We start from the raw sequence: 22,624 nt of genomic DNA, 5'->3' as shown, positions 1-22,624 counted from the left end.
CAGTCATTACCGTGTAAGGAAAATACACCTTGATTTTTTTATTAAGACTTCGCAATTTTATATTCTGAACCACGGGTAAATTAGCAAAAGATTATTCAAAAAGTTTTTGTCAATAGGCAGGTGAAAGTCTGCTTTAGTGACGAGTTGTATTATTTTATTTTTCATTACTTTCATTACTCCTGAGCATACCCCAATTTTTTTTCCTTATTTTAGGTGTTAGTACTTATAGCCTTTTAAGTTTAAAGCAAAACAGTAGATTACGTCTCTGTAAATGAAGTATTTTCCGGAAGAATTCCTTGAGTATATAATTTACAATTTTTCATGGGTTCAATAAATACAAAATTTTCATATTTTTCCCCAGTTTAGCAATAACTACCATCTCTGAATTAGGTCGTATGTATAGTATATCAACATCTTACTAAAGAACTATGGCGTTTCCATTATGACATAGATGATGCGTCCTGATGTACCATCTTTAGTTTTTATCGTTAATATCCGATTATACTCAACTATTTTATTCTGTATGACTTATATGACATAATCCATAATTTCTGCCACTTATAACTTCATCCATATTAATCTTCTGGAATTTTATTAAGATAGATCATGGTAATTCTAGCTTCATGTAGTCCAAAGATCGAAATCCTTTTCTCATTAAATTTGGTGCTGATGAAATCCTGCAGTGTGCTACGATGTTCGCTTTATATTAGTATAACTTGATTCTATATCCACTACCTCACATTTAAGGCCGCATACGTTTTTTGTACTACGAAGCTCTCCAGGACGCCGCGGCTATAATAAATCTGACTAGCGGTGTTACTGGTTCCTTGGGTCTGTCAAAAGCTTAGACATTGGCACTTAGGGTATCCTTTTTTAAGGCTATTTAGATAGCGAAAAGCTTTTCTAGCCAAACATGACCAAGATTCTTAAGTCGGTCATCGAAATCGCTTTCCACCCTTCTAATTTATCTTACCCTTTCACTATTCGTGAAACGCCGCTGAAATGGAAGCGTAAACCAACTTTACTAATCCAGCAATAGCCCTTGTCAGATTGTTGTCTTCTTTTGATCTTGATTGTTGGTTCACGTCATTCACTTTCATCATTGTGCCAAGATCATAATGTACAGGATTCCTTTTGTTTTTTATTATTCTTCGTACGTTAGTTTACAAATCGATCATCTGACTTGCGTTGACTGTCCGTTTAATTGTATACAAGATTAAAAAAAAATTGAGAAACGTCACAGAGCTTGGTCCCTTTTAAAGACCCATGGAATAATTTGGAAATACTTTGAACATTTTATATTGTTTTAGCTGATTGAGGACCAATGATTTAAAAATAATACTAACAGGTAAAGCAGATACGTACAAAAATCGATAAAACTTAAACTAACCGGATTTAAAATAAAATAACCTAAAAAGAGCTTAAATGGAGCATAGTGGATGAATTACTAGAAAATAGATGCTATAGGTAAAAATTAAATTAAACGTAAGTAGAACTCTAAATAAACTAATAAACTTAAATTAGAAAGCTATAGCAAATGGTCTAGGGGATAGGGAACAAAAAACAGTTTTATTTTTAGACACAAATATTTGTTTACAAGATGAATTGTGGTTAATATTTGGTGAACATTCTTTTAAACATATCTTATCATATTCATCATATTAAGTTATTCTTGTTGATATTAAATATTTTAAATTCGTCAAGGCATATGTCGCAAACTAAAAAATTTACTCAGTACAATTTTTACTGCCAGTGTAGTGATTTGACACGCATTTATATGAGAATTTATTTTAATTATGTATAAAATATAGTCAGTATGTTACGGCAACATGTATCGTCAAATACAGTGTTCGGCAACATGTATCGTCAACTCCCGGAGGTTCAACCCACTCTAAATTAAAGGAACGAGCTGTTCCTTAATCAATTTCGCAGAAGCTGTATATTCTACCAATGCGAAGGTTGTGATCGATATTTGAAAAGCCTGGTGATGTCAGAGAAGGATACTTGCGAAGAAGAGTAACAGAACTTATACTTGACAGGTTTCTTCAGGCAATACGAAACCCCAATATTACTGCCAACTAGCTAAGAAGTGAGCTTAAAAATATTCATGGCGTAAGTGTCACTGCTCAAACGATGAGGAAAAGGTTACATAAAAACAATCTTTACGCCAGCCATCCCATTAGAGGTCCAGTACTATCCAGTATCCTGTGGAAACTCCTCCACAAAAAGATTAGGATAGACAGAAGAACGTCAAAATTGGCAAGGGCGTGAATGAGCATGCATTCTTTTTATCGATGAATCGATAGGGTTTCCATTAGGACCTAGTTCAAGAAGGCTGAGGGTGTTTAATATAACAATATTTAAGTATTGCCATGACCTCCGCAATCTCCTCAATTGAACCCTATCTAGCACGTTTTGTATATGTTGAAAAGGTGTATTTTAAATCAAGGAATGGTGTTCCAAACAAGAAAAGATTTAATATGAACTGTATGCAAGAGCAATGGGTATAAGTTGAGTAGAATGACATTGACAATTTTCAGCTGTTATCAACAACATACACTCTTATTAACACGTTTTTTTGGGTTAAAATTTTCTAATTAGAAATATAATAATGTGATTTACTTACCATGTGAAAAATCATTAGATCATTACTAAACATTTACTTAAAAAAAGAAGCGCCCATATATTTTATTAAATACAATTAGATTTCATATTCTATATTACCGGTAGATATTATATATGAAATAAAACAGTCAATTTGGAGCGATGTGTGTTCCAATTTTAGATTTAATAATTTTGGATACACGAATTAATTTAATGTAGAAAATTGCAAAATAGTACGCTCATAAATTGGCCATTAAATTATTTAAATCGTTTTATGTATTTTGTGCGCAAACTGCTAATAAAATACTTTTTTTTCCTTTAAAAATAAAATATGAATTTTAATATAAAGCAAAAACTAATTATATTATAGTTTATTATTGATAAAATTTATAAATTAACTATATTCGAGGTTGGTATCATTTTGTGGGCGCCGAGTAAGCCTCTGACTATATACGATTTTAGTTGTATCTTAAGTTAGATACCAATGACAACACGTATAAAAAAAGAGAAGAAAAGAGAGAGAATGACTAAACGTGTTTTAATACAGATTTTCTAGTCATGCATTCAATTTAGTAATTAGCATTTTAATTGGATATGGTGGTATGTTATAGAGTTGATGCAATAAATATCTAGCAAGTCTGCAGCAAAATGAGTTATTAATCTTGGATGTGCCAGGATTTCTTTAACAGTTTATTTTTTTAGGAGTTACGTATGTGACCCAAAAAAATAAGTAATTAAGATTAAATATTATAGAAATGATTAAATATTATGAAGTTCTTCGTTTATTAAATTTAATTAATAATAATAATAATAATGTGTGTTAAACACAATATGTCCACAACATTTTAATAAGGTGGCAAAATTATTACATTTATATTAAATAAAGCACCCGACAGCATATTTCAAAATCAACTCAACTAACTAGAATATTTTTTCCGCCGATCGTTGCATGAAGCGATTTCACCTCGAATCTGTGCGTGTCATATCACCCAATAAGTCCTTAAATAAAAACTCTTTTGAAAGCCGAATACCACTATCTATTTCATTGATTCTAAGCTTAGAATTTTTTTTTCGAAACACAATTGAACCAAACAGCAGCTGCGCTGACGTTGTAAATGAGCAATCAATAATTGTTTTTAGACCAAAAAAATATCAACGCAAAGAATGCCAAGAGGAATGTTGAGATACGAGGAAATGTCATATACCAACTTACGCCAACCCAGCACAAGAAAGCATACAATTAAATAAGGCTAAGAATATTGCAGGTGGAAGCATTCTTTTGACAGCTGACTCTAATAGTGCTGCTAGAAGCACCTTGCTAGCGAGAGGCTTAAAGAGGGATATACAATACGAGATTTTCAACTCACCAATGTACGCTAAGCCCCATCAAGTTAATGATTTTATATCTGAAGCAGTATATACAATAACAATTATAAAAGGGTAAACTGTTGTTCTCTTAAAAACATATTTAACTAGCGTAAGCGCTAGCCACGCTGTATGAAATCAATCTGTTTGTCATTCATACATACAAGCAAACAAAAAGTATAAAGTTGATATTATTGGGTGCACTCTGTACCAACGAAGATCTAACGCGTCGAACGTTATTGTTTCTAAAACAATAGAACTAATAAAACAAAACAGTGCAAAGATAAAATTTAAACATTTTGCAACCAACAGGACATTTGTAATCTACAAACACAAATAAAAGCAAATATTTATTATTAAATTTTAGGAAAATCTCCCTACACAACCAAACAACTTTTAGAAGCTTCAATCCTATTTAATATTTAATTAAAATCAAACTGGTTTCTGTCTTTCCGGTCGCCAAATAAAAGCAGACTATTTTGTTAAAGTTTTTTATAATTAAAAAAAAAATATATATAAAATCAATTACACGCACTATAATACTACTAACATCATATTTGTCACAAGTGCCAAGAACTTTATAATCTATTAAGTTCAAAACTATAGTAGGATCTAATAAGTTTCTTACATTTCTTACATCAGATTGAACGCAAGCTTTTTGTAGACCCATACCAATATTATTTAATCTTTCCCGCAAAACTGGAGATTTTTGTCAGCTCTTCAACAAATCTAAATTTATTCCTATTCATGAAAAATCTCATCGATAATTCTCGGCCAGTTACTTTTATTAATACTTGATAGTATGCCTTTATAAAAGACAGATTCACTACCGCGAATCTTCTTGCGATCAAGGAAATCATTTCAGAATCCATAAATAGTAATTCTCAAGTTCGTGTAGTTGATATACAGTTCATTTCGAAAGGAACAACCCTTTGTAACTTCTTTAGAAAAAACACGCAATTTAAATATACAGGAAGACGTTTAATTTTATATTACAGAACAAAGTTCTGTCAATCACCTCCAGCTAACTTCACTTTGATATGTCAAATGGGAACCTCCATCGTGTGACACATCGTTGTGAGCCGCATTAAAATCTCTATCTAATAATGCAAAAAAAAAATTAGATCGGTTGAGGTACCAGCGAATAGTGGCTAAAGATATCTGGTTATAGTGGATATTTTATCGACCTCAAACTTTTGTATTTAAAGTTGCGGCTACCTGACTGTGATAAATGATTTTATAGGGCATGCAATCTACCACCAAACAGTGTATAGAAAGTGTAAGTTTATAGACTAATAAAGTAAGGATGCAAAAAGATGTTTAAAAAATAAACAATTTAATCAGTTCACAATATTTATTTTATTAAGTGTTCAAAATAATCTCCGTTATTTGCGAGTCTGTTTTAAAATTTCTTACGAACATTGGCATACTTTTGTCCTCTAATATGTCTATATTCGCGAGTAATTCAATCCTTTAAATTAATAATATTTTCACGTCGGGTTCTATACACTTTGTTTTTTAAATACCCCCAAAGGAAAAAATCTGGTGGTATTAAGTCTGGTGACCGTGCGGGCCATTTAATTGCACCATGTCTGCCAATCTACATCCCTGGAAATTGTTCCTTAAGCTACTTTCCAACTGTCAAAGCGTAGTGCGGGGAAGCTCCATCTTGCGACGATTGAAAGATATATTATATTGGTGAGGTGTAAATAAATTTGTTCAGTTGAATTTTTCCCAAAAAAAATGGCCCGATGATTTTGTTACCATAAATTTCTGCCCACACATAATTTTTGTCAAAAGATACTTTTGATTTTGCCATATTGATTGCCATTTAAAATAATGTGTGGTATTATGAGGCAACCATTTGACCTACCAAAGTGTAAGTTAATAAAATGTCTTTTATTACCACACATTTTTACTTACTATTCGCTTACACGTCAAGAAATTTTGTTTTTTTCGCTTGGGTTAGATAGGAGATTCAATGTCCTTTAAAATGATGTATAACACTTATCTATTATTCCCAGATATTATTGGTAATTTTTTTGGCACTGTTAAATAGATATTTTAATGTTGCTTACAGTGATGTGTCAGACGATGCGATGGGAGTTCCCATTTGACATATTAACGTGAGGTTAACTGGAGGTGAGGAAGGTGATTGACTGAAGTTTGTCAAATAGAAAATAAAACATCCCCCTGTATATCTAAATTAACGTTTTTTTAAAGAAGTTATTAAGGGTGGTTTGTTTCGAAATGAAATCACATATTTCTCGAAAGCTTTCGACCGGCTTGACAATTTCATTTTTGTAGTAGGTCTTTCTTGTCAACTTCTTTAATAGTTGTTATCAATTCTTATAGCTTGAATCGATTCGATTCGATATCGATTTGCACGCAGAACACAAGTGAGAAAATTGCTGTTTCAGGTGAGCCACAGAGCTTTATATTAAGACCTCTACTCTTGCATTCATAAGTAACATTTCTAGAATAATAGAAGGGTATAAAAGTATACCGCTTTTAATGACAAAAAATTTTATTTAGTATTAATACTAATGAAGACTCCCACGTGACCAATAATTTAGTTAAAGACTCATGCAAAAAAAACAACATGCCTCTAAATGCCTCTAGAGGCAGTGTGGTTTTTTATTTATAAAAAAAAAACTGTATTACTTACCAATATAAATTTGAAGATGCGATCCTACCTAGATAAACTGGCTTCTACATTTGTCCAATTTTGGAATATTCTTCTAAGTATGGTCAACATAGTATTAGAACAATATTTAAGAGCTTGAAAACATACAGCGTAAATTCCTTAAATTTCTTAAACCAAGGTACTTACCCAATCAGGTCCATATGCTTTTTCAATTAGATTATCCTCAATTAAATTATCTAATGCAAATTTTAGATATTGCATTAAGGGAAATTATACTTTTCTTATGGTTGAATAATTCACTAGCTTGCGATAAGGCAACAACTAAATACTATATTTCTTCTTAATAAAGCCAATTCTTAAAAAAAAATCGGTAAATTTATTTATTAAACATTTATATTAATTATTTTGGGTCATATTTACAGAATCGACTTTTAAATTTAATTTAATTTAGTACGACTGAACTGGCTAAACCCAAAAATTTGTGGCGTTCCACCTTCAACAACCAAAAATTTTGCCACTTCAGATTGGCAATTTTTTAAACATAGTACTTTGGACTTATCTCCTGTATAAGATTGTCTTGTAGCGTTTTTATCGTTCGTTAGGTGTGAATTAAAATACTCGATGCAAAAAAATAGTCACTTAAGACTACTACAAATATTTATTTACACTGCATTTATTTTCTACTATTAATGTCCGATTTAAATATCCCGCCAATATTCCATGAACCTGAACTTTTCTCTGGGCAGCACAATTTCTTATAAACTCGGCAGCCACTGGAAGATTCGCTAACCTCACGCTCGCCCACTTGCGTCATTCCGGAACAACGAAGAATAGCTGGTATTTGCGGCGTTCCCAATATCGTTACCCTACAAAAAATAATAATAATAAAGATCTTTTATTTGATACATAACATTTTTAATTTAAAGATTTTAAGATGAGATTAAGCGCAACAACATAGCATCTCGCTGCCCGTTCTTCCAGCTAACCTAATTGACCACAACAATATTAATTTAGAGATATGGTATAAAAAATGTTTTATAAAAATTAATACACATTTAAGACCGCCATACAAGTCCAGATTACGTGTCCACATACCTCTACCTAACACTATATCCTACTACCTGTAAATAAATATATCTACATTGAAAGTAAGAGAAAATTTACTGGAACCAGAAGACCATTTACTTTATTTCAGCTATTAGCTTTGTAATTTTTTTTTATATATGCACGCTTTAAATGAGTTTAGGGAACTAAAGTTCTTTATCTGATCTTGAATGCTCTTCATAATGTTCACTATTTGTTATGAATGAGAACGGTTAAATATTTCGGTGTTATGTAGGGTAAGTGTTAGAGTTCCCCTATGACGGGCGTTTATTATATGAATATCTGCACGGGATCTAATTTTATTGTATAAATAGGGCGGAGATTTAGACTGAATTCAAATTAAAAAATAATGAAGAGGCATGATATAGTGTTCTGTTATACATATTTAGCCAGCTGTATTCACATCCTATGCAACTTCATGTGCTTTTCAATTCTTTTTGAAACACTTATTTTGGCTCTTGTTGACTTTATGGTGACCCCCACATCTAAAACATTCGCTACTTGTCCTCGATGTTCCTCCTCGTTAAATATTTCTAATATAAGGCATCTATATCTTCACAGCTTTGTTTAGGCTTAAGTTCTCTTTCTCTTGATGTAGGATTTCTTTAACGGACTGATCATGCAGGACACATATACACATTATCTTAGTTACACTCTTTTTTGCATTTTATCGCCATTTCCTGAGTTCTTTGACAGAATGACTCTATACTCTGTCTGGTTAGTTGTTCGTAGATGAAAAACTTTTCAATATAAGATTTTTCTTTGGGCAGGAAATGACTCGAATTTATATAGCAATCATTTCATTTTAATTTTCTTTTCTTCCTGTTCGAATGTTGTATATATTCTAAAACCTTTCTCTGCAATAATAGTAAAAGGGGCATAGGGACACATTGCCTGGCCTCATCGTTTTCACTATCGATGAGATTATTTTCGAGTTTCGACTTCTTAATCTTCCAATTTTTATCGACATGGTCATCTACTGGATATCACCATATATATATATATATATATATATATATATATATATATATATATATATATATATATATCTATATCGTATATAGATATTATCGAAAACCACTGTTTAAAAAAAAGCGCCGAAATACTTCAAAAGGTTTGTCAAGGGGGACAGCAATTCCGAGGATTAGACATGGAAAAAACTAAATAACAACCTGAATTTTTTTTCGCATTCTTTTCATAAACACAGATATCCTGGGCGAACTGTATTTATTGTTATACCTGCTCAGTTATTTATAGTTGCTAAGGAAAATAAACAATTTATTTTGCCGTCAGTTACATTTGTGACAGTCTTGGAATAGTGAAAATGTATTTCTTAAATTGAAGATTTTATTTCCAAAATGGTTTACACACTAGCCGAAAAAGTGGAAATTATTCTAATTTATGGCGCCCAAAATCAATGTGCTCGGCAAAGTGCCGTCACGTTTAACGCCAGACATCCGGAGAAGATAACTTCGCATAGGTATGTTTTGGACCTTGTTACTAAGTTTACTGAAACTGGATCTGTTGCAAATAAAAAACGTGATATTCGCCGAATTTTGGATGAAGCCGCTCAAGTTGAAGTTTTGGGTCATTTTTGAATAAATCCTAATGCTTCATTAAGCAAAATTGTTGCTGCCACTGGTATTTCATTAGGCTCTGTTCACACAGTTACCAAACTTCATAAATTTCATCTATTCAAAATCAAAATATTGCAAGAGTTAACCGAAAACGATTTCCATAGGCGAGTTGAGTTTTGTGAAAAAATCACTGAAGCGATTAATGATAATACTATTCATGTAAAAAATATCTACTTCAGCGATGAATGCACATTTTATCTAAATGGATTTGTTAATAAGCATAACTAATATAATATAGATATTGGAGCAATGAAAATCCTCATGCATTTGTAGAAGGGCATACCCAGTACTCTGAAAAAATTAATATATGGGCAGACATTCTAGGAAACAAAATGATTGGGCCATTATTTATTAACGGAAATTTAAATGGAGACATTTATTTGGATATGTTGGAAAACACCATCAATCCGCTTATCACTGAATCCATTGGAAATCAAATCGATGATGATGGAAACCCTATACTTGATGAGGCTGAAATATATTTCCAGCAAGACGGCGCTCCTCCTCACTATGTTCTTCCCGTTCGGCAATGGCTAGACGACGAGTTTCCAGATAAATGGATAGGTTGAATGGGGCCTATAGAATGGCCTGCTAGATCTCCTGATATAACGCCATTAGACTACGGGGTCATTTGAAATCTATTGTGTTTACTCCCCAACCTGAAAGTTTGGATGAACTTCGTCAACGCATCATCGACAGCTGCCATGATATCCCACAACATGTTTTTGAAAATGTCCGTCAGAAATTTGAACATCGCCTATATCATTGTTTGGCCAAAAACGGGCAATATTTTGAACACTTATTGAAATAAAAACTGATATTTTTATGTTTTTGTTTTCTATCTGAACAAATTAAGATAAAGAAAGATTTTTCTAATTTTCTCGAAAACGAATCGACCGATTTAAAAAAAATCAAACGTCAAAATAAAAGACTTCGAAAGACCTTTTAAACAAGCTATTACTCGATACCCGTTGCCATTTAAAATTTTTAAGGGGATGGCCCTGGGGGGCAATGGGTGAAAGGGGGTGAAGTAATTTTAAGTTAGAAAGTTATTAAGTAGAAAGAATCGTGAAAAAAAATTGAATTATTTTGACGTCTAAGACATCTTAATCGATATCGTCCCGGAAATTATGTTTTAACTACGAGTTAGAAGCAATTTAATAATTCCCTGATTAATTCTTATGCTATTAGCAGAGCGATCAAGGGATAATTTAGTAAATGGTAATTAATTTTAAGGTATAAACATGCGCTCATACTTTGATGTTAAAAATGAACTTCAGATTTTAACTGCAACCGTTTTTCAATGGTATATAAATGCATAATTATTTTAATAAAAAGTTTGCAATTTAATTTAGTGAAAAAATTTACTCATACAGGATGTTTTTTTTGTGAAAGGAAAAAGAAAACATTGCCGGTGAGTTCAGGAGCTCATAATTAATTGAGTTGGTCAAATATACCTTAGTGCAACTTTCTCCCAACATCAAAATTATATTACTTCATACAGAAACCTCTTTTTTTTTGCATAAAGATTTAATTCAAGCTACCACGAAAATATAATGCATCAAAAGTGTAAAAAACCGTGTAAATAACGCCCCCTACTAAATCTTTAAAAACTAATTTTGATTCAGATATCCGCACAATTTTAAAAATTAAGAGAAAACAAAAATAAAACTTTAACGCCCTGTATCTAAGAAACCAAAATAATAAAGAGTTTTCGTTAGTGGTAAAAACAAAGTCTGATTAATATATATTGAAATAGTTAAAATATATAGACTTTGGTAGAACTGTTTTGTGATTTGAGTGTCACACCAAAGGTTCCAACCATGGGACTACCATTGATTTGTCGATTTTTTTAATTTCTAAGTATGGAAACCTTAAATTTTGTCGCAATATTAACACTATGTGTAAGGTATTTCATTTAAAAACACAAAGTTAAAGTGTATCCCTAAGAAATAAAATACCATGTACAAACAATAATATAATAAAATAAAATCATATTTCAAACTAAAAAGATACGCATGAAAAAAATTTAAAAACCGTGTAGAACCCAAGAAAAGTTATATAGTCATCTTATGTCACCATGTACCCTAATTAAGTTAATTTCTGCCTCAACTTATTTCTTATGCAACGGTATTAAAACAAAATAGTATTTTATTTCAATTTTTTTCTAAAAAAAGTAAGGTGGAACTTTACAAATTAGAGATTGTTAAACAGTATTGTGCTCCCGATCAAAGAATTTTCTTACAAGGTCTTATTAAACCTTATTTAGTATTTAATTAAAGATTATTATAACGTTGTTCAATACTTTCATTATTTATTATTTTATATACGTTTTTCGAAGTATATTCAATAACGATAGCTTTTATAATTTTTTTTAGGACACGATGAACCGTTTGACCTTTACTATGACACAGAAGATGAACACGAACGCCCCAGGATCACAACCTTTGTACAATCCCTGGCAAATTATTCGAATACCATTCCTCCTATTAGCAGTGATCCAGATGCTCCACCTCAACCTGCTAAGAGTGCTCAAATGGGAACACTCATTGGAGTATATCTGCCTTGTATTCAGAATATTTTTGGTGTTATTCTATTTATTCGTTTAACGTGGGTAAGCTTGTTTTTTATAATAATAAGTTAAGTTGCTCATCATTGTTAAACGGACTATCGGCGATAGATCAACTGGTTTCTGATGAAACTGGTTAATTACTGTAGTAACCAAGCAGTTGCATACTTAGCAATTAGTAGTTTTAGTACACGCATCAAAGCGAAATTAAGTAATTCAACAAATATTAAAATATCAACCAATAATTTACTAAGTTTCTATCTGCTTTCTTGATTTTATTTAATTGTATTGTGGTACCCAAAATATGGATAAAATGAACGCAGAAAAGGGCGATTCTGGATCCATCTCTAATTAGAGATAAATATACACTGTACGTTATTTGTAGCAAATGAAAGAACAAAGAATCCTTGTAAATTGAATTGGCCTTTTTAAATTTGCGGTGTATATCGGATTAACTATAGGTGTGGGGAAAAACCGAAGAACTATTTGTAGAAGTTGTTGAAGAAAATGTCATTGAAAACGTAAATTCTCTTAAAAACTGACTTACATACGTCTGTGTACGAGATATAATTTTAAACAACTTGCACAAATGCAGAACAAACTGGAAAGTGATGAAACTACTTACACAATAAGAGACCAGTTGCTCCGTGAATGAGGGGCCTAAATGTTATAGCACTTTACGACTTTGATTAAGTGTGACTTATAATAAAAATAAACCTGTATTAATTTATTACATATTCCAACTGAACATTACTACAATTAACACTTAAAACTATTACTCCTGGTAATGTGTTTTTTAAAGGTAGATTTAATTATGCTGCTTCAAACCGTTTAAATTTACATTCAGATAAGTTTATTTCATTTACCTTATCATAATTGTTAATGGGCAAATTCCTGGTAATATTTACAATTGAAATCCCCGGGAGTCATAATTGTTGATTATACTGTGAATTAATAATGCGGGAAGTGGAAACATTGCAAATATGGAAGCCTAGAAAATATGTGTAATGAAAACAATTGATATTTTATCAATATATTTCTTATATAAAATAGGTTTTTAAATAATTTGTCATTCTTTATCGTAGTTTTAACCAAATTTTAGTTAGTCTTTTTATATTTTATTATTTTATTCAACAAAAGAATCTAGTATTAATACATTAATACAAGAAAATAGTATTATTACATTAGAACAATTCAGCAACGTTTACGGCTTAAGTGGGAAAATTTAAAAGGATGCTTCTGGAGTTTATAGAAGTTCTTATGTTCTTTTGTTTTCAAGGGGAACATATCGACGCGTTCAAGGCAAAACGACGTAAGCACCATTTTGGAAATTTCGAGTTATTTACCAAATATATGTTTTAAGGCATTATTTAAAAAAAATACTAAAAATGAGACATACATCAATTAACCATACTAAAAGCTACCAAGTTTATATTTTTTGTCAAAATTTAGCAATAAAAAGTGGTAAAAAAGAGTATAAATGGTGAATAAGTTATTTGACATAGGCTCTTGTCGTTTATCATGTCGCTTATGACTACACATTATTTTAAAACATGGCGCTTATAACAACTTACGCCATTTCTATACAAAGTGGTTCTTCTTATTTTGGTAACGCGTAGGCCAATAAACTGAAATAAAAGTAATTAACTTGTGTTACTGTTTTATTACAAAAATATATAAGTTTCTCTCAAAAATAAATAAAAACAAAGATATTTTTATTTTTTACCAAATAATGAAATGAAACTATTTTTTCTAAATTCTTAAACATAACATTTTATATTGCCCTAAAGACTAAAGGACTAGAAATTTATTAACTAATTCACAAAATGATAAAGACACAGCATTACCAATAATAAACAACATAAAATAAACAAGAAACAAAAAATATTCTCTTTTTTCTCTTAAGTTGTTCAGTATCCTTATTTTTTATGCTTTCTAAGACACATTCTTGGTCAATATCATCGTATTTATAGCGGTCAAAAAATGTAGAGCTGTCTTTAAAAAATTTTGCTGTGTTTACATCTGGTATTTTAAGGGTTGCCTTTCCTTTTCGCCGTTAGTGATAAGTCGGAATTTGGTTTTAAGTTTTCTCGTTACTATATGTTTCTATATGTTCTTTAAAATCGTAAAAGTCGCTATAAGAGAGAACATTTACCTCATAGGGTTTGGGTTTTGTTCTTGCATTACGCAAGATCGTTGGCCATTCTGATGAGGCCATGATGGCCTTACGTTTTATTGACTTTTCAATTACTGCGTGCATGGAATCAACAGGCATGTAAGTGTGTCCCGTTACTAAATAGGTTATCGAAATTTCTTTAATATTTTCCGATTTTTGAAGAAAATAGTGTAGCATAAAAAGTAGAGCTGCATTTTGTCCCCCACAGTTGTCACAAAAGAATTCAATGGATGTAATTGACTTATTTGCATTGTCAATATTTTGTAAGTAACTTAGTAAGTTACTGCAAATTTCATTACATCCACGTTTTCCGTTCTTTTCTTGCCACAAAAAACAAATCCCATTTTTGCTAAACGTTTCATATATAGTAAAATTAAATACCGCATATTTTCTGTAGAAACCTCTTAACATACTATCAGCATGTGGCGTCGCCAAAACTTTCTGTAAGTCAAAACTTGCAATAATTTTGTTTGGATTCGTTTCAGCTTCTTTTTGTTTTGCTAAGAATATTTTTTTTGCCAATTCTTTTTTAGTTAGATGGAACTCATACTGCTCTTTTATTGAATTAGTTTTTTCTATTGCGTTTTAATAAAATTGACACTTACAACCCTATCCAACGTCTTTTTTTTAAATTTTTGAAAGAATACAGGTTTTTTGAGCACAGGAACGGATGACTTTGTACTCTTTGTGCATACATTTTGTATAAATTATTATAAGACCCTACTTCAGCGGGAAGGTATTTTCTGGTTGAAAAACTACGACAGTAATGTGAGGGAACTGCAGGCAAATATTCAACGAAAGCTTCAAATATTTTAATTTAATCGCCAGATGTTTTATTTTTTGGAAAATGTTCTCCTCTTCGATCTAGCCCGTTAGGAAAAATCTCTTTCACTTTATTTTCTGTGACAGTTCTTAACATTCTTTGCGATATGTCAAGGGTTGCACATAAAAATTATTGATAAACTCGTGCTTCTTTGTTACTTTTTAGTAAGAAATATTCGTGAGTAACAAGGCATTTAAAATTCATATTGGAAGTTCTGCGACGCTTTATTTGTATTGTATGGACACACTTACTTAGAAAAATTTTTTGTTTCTCTTTATCTTTGAGATTATAAAAATTGGTAAAAATATACTTTCTTTCATTTTCTGAAAACTTATTACACATATTATTACACCTCTTCGCACTACACGGATTTTCCTTAATTTTTTTTTCATTTTGGATAACATTTTGGTAATTAAAATATTTTTGTCCGCTATACCTTCTTCTTTGATTTTCTTTTCTTTTATTCTTTACCTGCATCATATTGTTTTCATTAACCTCTTCTTCACTACTGCCTCACTAATTTCTTCTCGGTAATCGGTATGATCTTGATAATCGTGACCTTCTTGGTAATCGGGATCTTCTTGTTCAACCTCGGAGCGCTGCTGCTGTATGGCACTAAATCAATAGCGTTTTCTCTAAATGTTTTTTTAATTTTTTCTCGGCTGATTAAAACCAGAACTCTAATCATTACTTTCCTTGCTGGTAGGCGGGATACAGATGATGACGTGTCGCGTGTCGCTATAGTTTTCGTTGTCAGTTTCTTGTATATGGTTTTGATTGTTCTTTTTTAACTCAAAAAAATTCTGGTTTTCAAAGCTTGGTATTTCATCAAACTAATTGTCTGATGTGACGATGTCAATAATCTGCCTACCTGGTGAAGTATTTAACGAATTGTCACCAACAAAAATGTCTTGAGGAAACGGGTATGAGTCTTGCAATACTGGACATTTTCTTTGTCGGCTTCTAACGGGTCCAATGGTGACAGCATAACGTCCTTAAAAATAACGTCATGGTTAATTGCTTCAAGTAGTAAAGTATTTTGTGATGCTTCTTGCAAAGGAATAGCTGGAGAAACAATCATTTCGCTTATTTCCTTTTGTTCGTTTGAAGACTGTTGTCCAATAACCATCATCAACATTCGTTTAGCTGTAGACGACATTTTGTGACAAGCGCCAAATTCAAAAACGCTGAAAAAGAAGAAAAACATAACTCTAATTTGTTTTTTATGTTAAAAATAAAATATATGGTACCTCCTATTACAAAAAGATAAAAAAATAACTGACATAAAGATCTTTTTAAATAAAACATTAACAAAAAGTGCTTATGCAAATTTCAATACTAATAGGCGTTTATGCCACATTGTTATTAAATAATTTTGTTTTGGCATAAGCGACACCATAAAAATGTGCGATTTAAATAAGAAATCTCACAAATTTGATAAAAACAATAGGAAAATCATAAAGCAAATATTTTCAAAAATAGCTAAAATCACTTAACTGTTTTAATAAAGAACAGTTTCTATTAAAATTTCACTACAAACGAAAGAGACGTTGCCCCTATGACGCCCAATGCATTACTGGCGCTTATGACTGGAGTAAACACCCTGAATGAAATTCGTTCAACAAAACCGGCGCTTGCGCAACTTTACGACACAATAAAAGGAAAATAAAACGTGGTATAGCCAAATTCAAAGAATATATTTAAAGAAGGCGCTTATGCCAATTGTATGCGCCTATAAACTCAATTTTTGTACTCGGCGACTTTATAAGTTCAGCGAATCTCCTCATCTTAACCGAGTGTTGCAAATTTCATTAGCTTACAATAAGTAACAGTAATTACTTACTTAACAGTAAGTATTTATGTTAATTTAACATCTAACAATCGTACTTAATATGTGTAAAGTTTAGATACATACCCTTAACACCTAAATACCTAAATACACAAGTAATTAGATAATTTTTGTGCGTACGTCCCCTTGCAGCAGATATAATTTATAAGCTCTTTTGAATCCGTACCACGTATTATGTTGGCGAATTGCCAGCGGAATTAAATTATAAATATTGGTTGCATTATAACTAAAGAATCTTTTGAATAGTTGAAACTGTTCTTTGTATTGTTCCATTATATTCTCATTTTGCGTACTAAATTTACTATAAAAATCATGGACTTAAAAATTAATTTTATTCTGAGATATTCCGGTAAAGTCATAACCAAAACGTTTTTGATCATGCTTGCTAGAGGAACTTTTCTTCTTTGATGCTTCTTTGAAGATTTGTCGGATCTTCTTTTCATGTGTTCTAAAGCGCAAATCACCATCTACTAGAAGACCGAGAGTTTTTACAGTGTTTACTGGGTCTTATTCCATTGATTATCATAGTAGTTTATGCATCTCGCACTTAATTCTTCAATGTTAATTACTAATTACTTAGAAGTATTTAACTTAAAACCATGTTTAGTTCAGTAGTCATATTTCAGGTATACATCATATATACATTCTAAAGAGATTTATTTTAATTTTTAACTGCTTTTTGGCGTTTTGCGTACTGTAGTGGATGTATACCTGTATATATTCCGCGAACTTATTAAGCAGCCATTTACAGATTTTTCTTAATTCATTGTGTATAATATAAAAAGTAAGTAATGATCCCCATACGGATCCCTGAAGTACGCCCTTTGTCACTCAACCAATATCTTTATTAGAAGAGCAAAATTTTCCAGAAATAGTTGCTATAACCGAACACTGGCTAAACATTGATGAACCTGTTTTTGTTCAAAATTAGACTACAATAGCAAGATTTAATAGAACTAATTTATCTCATGGGGGCACTATGATTATGTCTATAAACAACGATTTTTCACCGGTAACTAAGTTTGATAACTTTTTATCAGAAAAAGTATTTGAATTTTCCATAGTTTACCATAATACATACGGCCTCTATATTATTTGTGTATATAGAACACCTGACGCTGACTTACAGACTTTCCTTCAAAAACTACTAAGCTTGCTAGAATCCTTGCCCTTAAAAGGTAAATTAATTTTGTGTGGCGACCTTAATATTGATTTTTCCAGTGTGTGTGCTGCTGAAGAATCTCTTCACTCTATTTTCGTCTCAATGGGTATAGTAATGCATATTAACTTTCCTACCAGAATAACTAGAAATAGTTCTAGTACCATCGACTATGTCGTGTCATCTTTTGCTCCTGAACTCGTAGATTGTACGGTTTTTAATTCTGGATTTTCTGATCATGAAGCTGCATTAACTAAATTTTTCATTAATTTTAAAGGCAAAAACACGTTACGTAAATTAGGCCGTGTTTTTGGCAAAAATAATTTCTTACAATTCAAGAACTTATGCCAAACGGCTAATTGGGATTTTCTTTCTGACGATATAGATAGTGAATTTTCTAGTTTTATAAAGTCTTTATCAAGTATTGCAGATAAGTCGTTTCCTCTTAGACCTATCAAAATTAAACATCATAAGCCATGGACCACTAAAGGCTTACGTGTTTCTGCAAAAAACATGCGCTCATTATCACACCTGAAAAAATTTACAGACAGCGTATTTTTTCATAACTATGTCAAGCTTTTCAGAATAATGTACCATAAGACTATAAAAGCTGCAAAAGATATTTATTATAATAAAAGGATGATCGAATCAAGTAATGTTGCCAAAGAAACATGGTCTATTGTAAATGAATTAAGAAATAAGACTTCTTCATCTAGCACTATCCCTACTTCACCTGAGGGCCTTAATCACTACTTTGTTAATGTAGCTAAAAATCTAATGGCTACCATAACACCTTCTCACAATCCTCGTTCATATCTCCTAAATGAAAATTTACACAGCTTCTTTTTTACCCCCATTGCATCAACAGAGCTTCAAACTACAATAAATGAAATAAAAAATAAATCATCATCTGGTACAGATGGGCTCACTCTCAAAATGTTTTTCAATCTGCCAAATTGCAACTTAGTCCATCTAACAAACTTAATTAACAAGTCATTCCAAAATGGAGTCTTTTCTACCTGTCTTAAGACTGCAATAATTATTCCTTTGCATAAGGGACGAGATAAACAACAAGCTTCAAACTATCGCCCAATCGCACTCCTTCCCACTTTATCAAATCATTGAACGATTGGTTAAAAAAAGGCTCTTATCGTTTTTGTTTAAATATACAATTCTTACTCCTCACCAATTTGGGTTCTTGAGTAACAAGTGCACAAATGATGCTATGTTTTCTCTCTTTAATAGTGTTTACACCAGTATAAATAATAATCATTCAATAGTAACAATTTTTTGTGATTTCTCCAAGGCTTCTGATTGTGTAAACGATAACATCTTAATTGACAAATTGAATCACTATGGGTTCCGAGGAACGCCCCTTGAGTGGTTTAAATCGTATCTCAGTTACAGAAATCAGCTTGTTGATACGACGAAGTCTTCTTGCAAACCAATAGAATGTGGGGTACCTCAAGGTTCAGTCCTTGGCCCTATTTTGTTTCCGATCTTTATAAATGACATGGCCAATCTTAACATCAGTGGCAAAATCTGTCTTTTTGGTGACGATACTAGCTTTACATGGAGCAATCCGGATGCTAGGGCACTACATGCTACTATTTCTAATGACTTAATAACCATTAAATTGTGGTGCGATTCTAATCTTCTGTGCCTAAATGTCTAAAAACTAAAGTCTTATCATATAAAACTACTATTCAACCCTTTGTACTTAACAACACCAGTTTGGACGTCGTTGAATCTGTGAAGTTCTTTGGACTTAATGTTGACTACTCCCTAAAATGGGACTTGCATATTGATGCCTTATATAAAAAATTAAGTTCAGCATGTTTTGCCTTAAGATCAGTTTCCAGGGAATTAAGTTTTCAAACATCAAGAACAGTTTATTATGCCCTTTTTGAGTCACATCTACGTTACGCCCTTCCATTCTCGGGCACATGCGGTGTGACTCAATTTGAGCGCATCTTTAAACTCCAAAAGAGAGAAGTTCGGTATCTGCTTGGACTTAATAGCAGAGCTCACTGCCAAGAAATCTTTAAAAAATATAAAATACTTACTCTTCCCTCTTTATTCATATTGGAATCTATTTGCTTAGTACGCAAACATAAGTCAGAAATGCCAAGTAGGCCGTCTCACAATTATTCACTTCGCAACGCAGTGCATGATCTTTATCTGCAAACCCCTCGGTCCGAGTTAGTAAAAAGCTCTATTCTATACAGAGCCAAAAAGATGCACAATCATTTGCCTTTGGAAATTAAATCAATTACTTCTTTTCCTCGATTTCATAATGCTTTAAAGGCGTACTTTCTGGAAAAAGCCTTGTACGCAGTGAAGGATTTTTTTCTAGGATAACTTTTTGGGTATCACACACACACTGGCTCTTTTTATATCTTAAAATAGAGAATATATTAGTTTTTTTTTTAGTAAATAAATTGCACTTTCATTCTGTATTTAATAAATTTACTGTTATTGACTATTGTGTTTATTTTTATTGACATTTTATATGTCATCATGATGTATATTGACCAGGTACATAGTTTTTGTACAATTTTGCATGTATTTATTTTGTTTGTATATTTATTTTTATTTTTTTATTTTGTGTGTTTTGTTTTTATATGTTTTTTTTATTAGCTTTGTCTACAAAATTTTGTAATTTTTTGACAATAAAGCATATGATTGATTGATTGATCTTAGCGTTTTCCATTATCTTCAATAATCTGATTTTCATCGCAAGGTAGACTTCAATGAGCCTTATAATACTTCATTAAAACAGTAATAATGTAATTTAGCAGCAAGAAGTTCAGATAAACTAACATGAGAGCGAAAACATGAACACGAAATTACTATTATCGGTGACAACCAAAATATCATCGATTCTATTTAATAAAGCAGTAGTTGTACTGTAAGCGATTCTAAAACCAGCCTGAAACTTCGAACATAGCAAATTTTTCCCTTTACAGGCAAGAGGGCGTAAATTAGTTAGGGGCTCAGGATTTGCAACTTTGGAAAGAGGACGCACCATAGCTGTTTTTCAAAATTTTAAAGATCTACCAGATAAAACTAAAAATATGTAATTAAGAGTATAATATATTTACTACATAGTTCTATCTTTTGTAGACTCATGACATCAATTCCATTGGTGAACAAATTGAAGCAATTGCATGGAAGACATCTCGTTAAGTAAACAGCACACCTCAAAAAGAGGGATATTATGAGAAATTTTATTATTTCAATAAAATTGTACAGTTTGTGCAATTGCCTGACAAATTCAGGACTTTACTGACTCTAAATTGACTAAGAAAATACAAGTTTATATCGAGAAAATTTAGCCCTTTTTTAGAAAATCAGGCAATTTAGTCATAATATGAATGTTAATAGAATGCAGTTCAAATGGAAAAATATTTTAAATGATGACGGCCAAAAAACAAACAAATCTTTTATTACCAACCCTGGTGTTTTAATATACAAGCACTGATTAAAACAAAATTGTGGTAACAGAGGGCAAATCTGAAAAAAAAAATTATTTACAGAAGAAATTTTCCGGTAATTATTTTTTATTCTTTCTATTTCTAACATTTTTTTACCAACCATTGGATATTAAGGTGCTCTGCTTCGGTTTATCATACTCAAGATTTTGATATTTCAATAAAGAGTTTAAGCAAATTAAGACCTCTTTTTAATGTCTGCATTCAAGATTACAAGATTATAATTAGCACTGCAAGGACTAATTATAATAAAAGTTGCCTTGGACAACTTGTCGCTGACATCTTAGATTGATTTGGCAAGTGGAAATGCGAGGTAGTGAAATTTTTTCAGCATCTTTTAATTATTTTAAGGAATCTGACCTAGTACTGGTTTTACTTTTCATTTAATTGCAGTGGAAAACTCTGCCGTCTTAAATAATTAACTCGTAAAAATCAAACCATTATTTAGGCCGCAACTTAAAAGCCAAAGAATCTTTAACGAGATTTTTATGAGGCTAAAGTTATGTTTATTTTTTTATAATATGGTTTTGCTACAAGGGTAACTTTATCTGGTATTGATAACATATATCTGGTATGGCCTGCTATCAATATTGATATGAAAAAAGTAAAGTTTAATGTATATGCGTAAAACAACGATAAAAGTTGAAAGAGAACCTTTGTTAAAAATTTATCGAGGCATAAATACAGCCTATACGTATAACCTACGGTAATGTGAAAAAAAAAATTCACAGGAAAATATAGTAAATCACTTGGTTTGTTTGATCCCAAGTTAATTTTAGTATATCTTATATACAGGGTGTTTCATTAATATTGCGAAAAAATTCAGAGGGAATTTCCTTGCTTAAAAATAATAAAAAAAATCCTTATTAATCTATGTCCGCAAATGCTTAATTTCAAAGATACAGGGTGTTAAAGTTTTATTTTTATTTTTGTTTTTTCTTAATAATTGAAATTGGCATTTGGGGGTTTTTTGATAGTGTAGATTCAAATTTAATGTTACAAGGGTTTGCACTTGTAGAGGACGCTACATACACGGTTTTTTATACTTTAAAACTGTCATATCTTTTTTATGGTTGCTTAAATTATTTTTTTTATGAAAAAGGTGATTTATCTATTATTTTTACGGAAAAAAGGTATCTTGGTCGAAGTCGCTACAATCCACTGTTTTCGAGATATTTAAAATTAACATAATGAATG

General features: G+C 31.4%; 1 protein-coding gene across 4 annotated transcripts in view; it reads left to right on the top strand.

Moving 5' to 3' along the window:
• Nucleotides 1-22,624, top strand: part of LOC126748997 (solute carrier family 12 member 6) — a 272,321-nt gene that overhangs the window by 208,787 nt on the left and 40,910 nt on the right. For all 4 annotated transcript variants that reach the window (XM_050458586.1, XM_050458588.1, XM_050458587.1 and 1 more), the window contains one exon: nucleotides 11,736-11,971. In XM_050458586.1, coding sequence (XP_050314543.1) covers nucleotides 11,736-11,971 — 236 coding nt within the window. The remainder of the gene's footprint in view (nucleotides 1-11,735; nucleotides 11,972-22,624) is intronic.

This window comes from Anthonomus grandis, chromosome 22, assembly GCF_022605725.1.
Source record: "Anthonomus grandis grandis chromosome 22, icAntGran1.3, whole genome shotgun sequence".
Lineage (NCBI taxonomy): Eukaryota > Metazoa > Arthropoda > Insecta > Coleoptera > Curculionidae > Anthonomus > Anthonomus grandis.
Note: the sequence above shows the minus strand (reverse complement) of the source record. Positions and strands in the feature narration are given on the sequence as shown.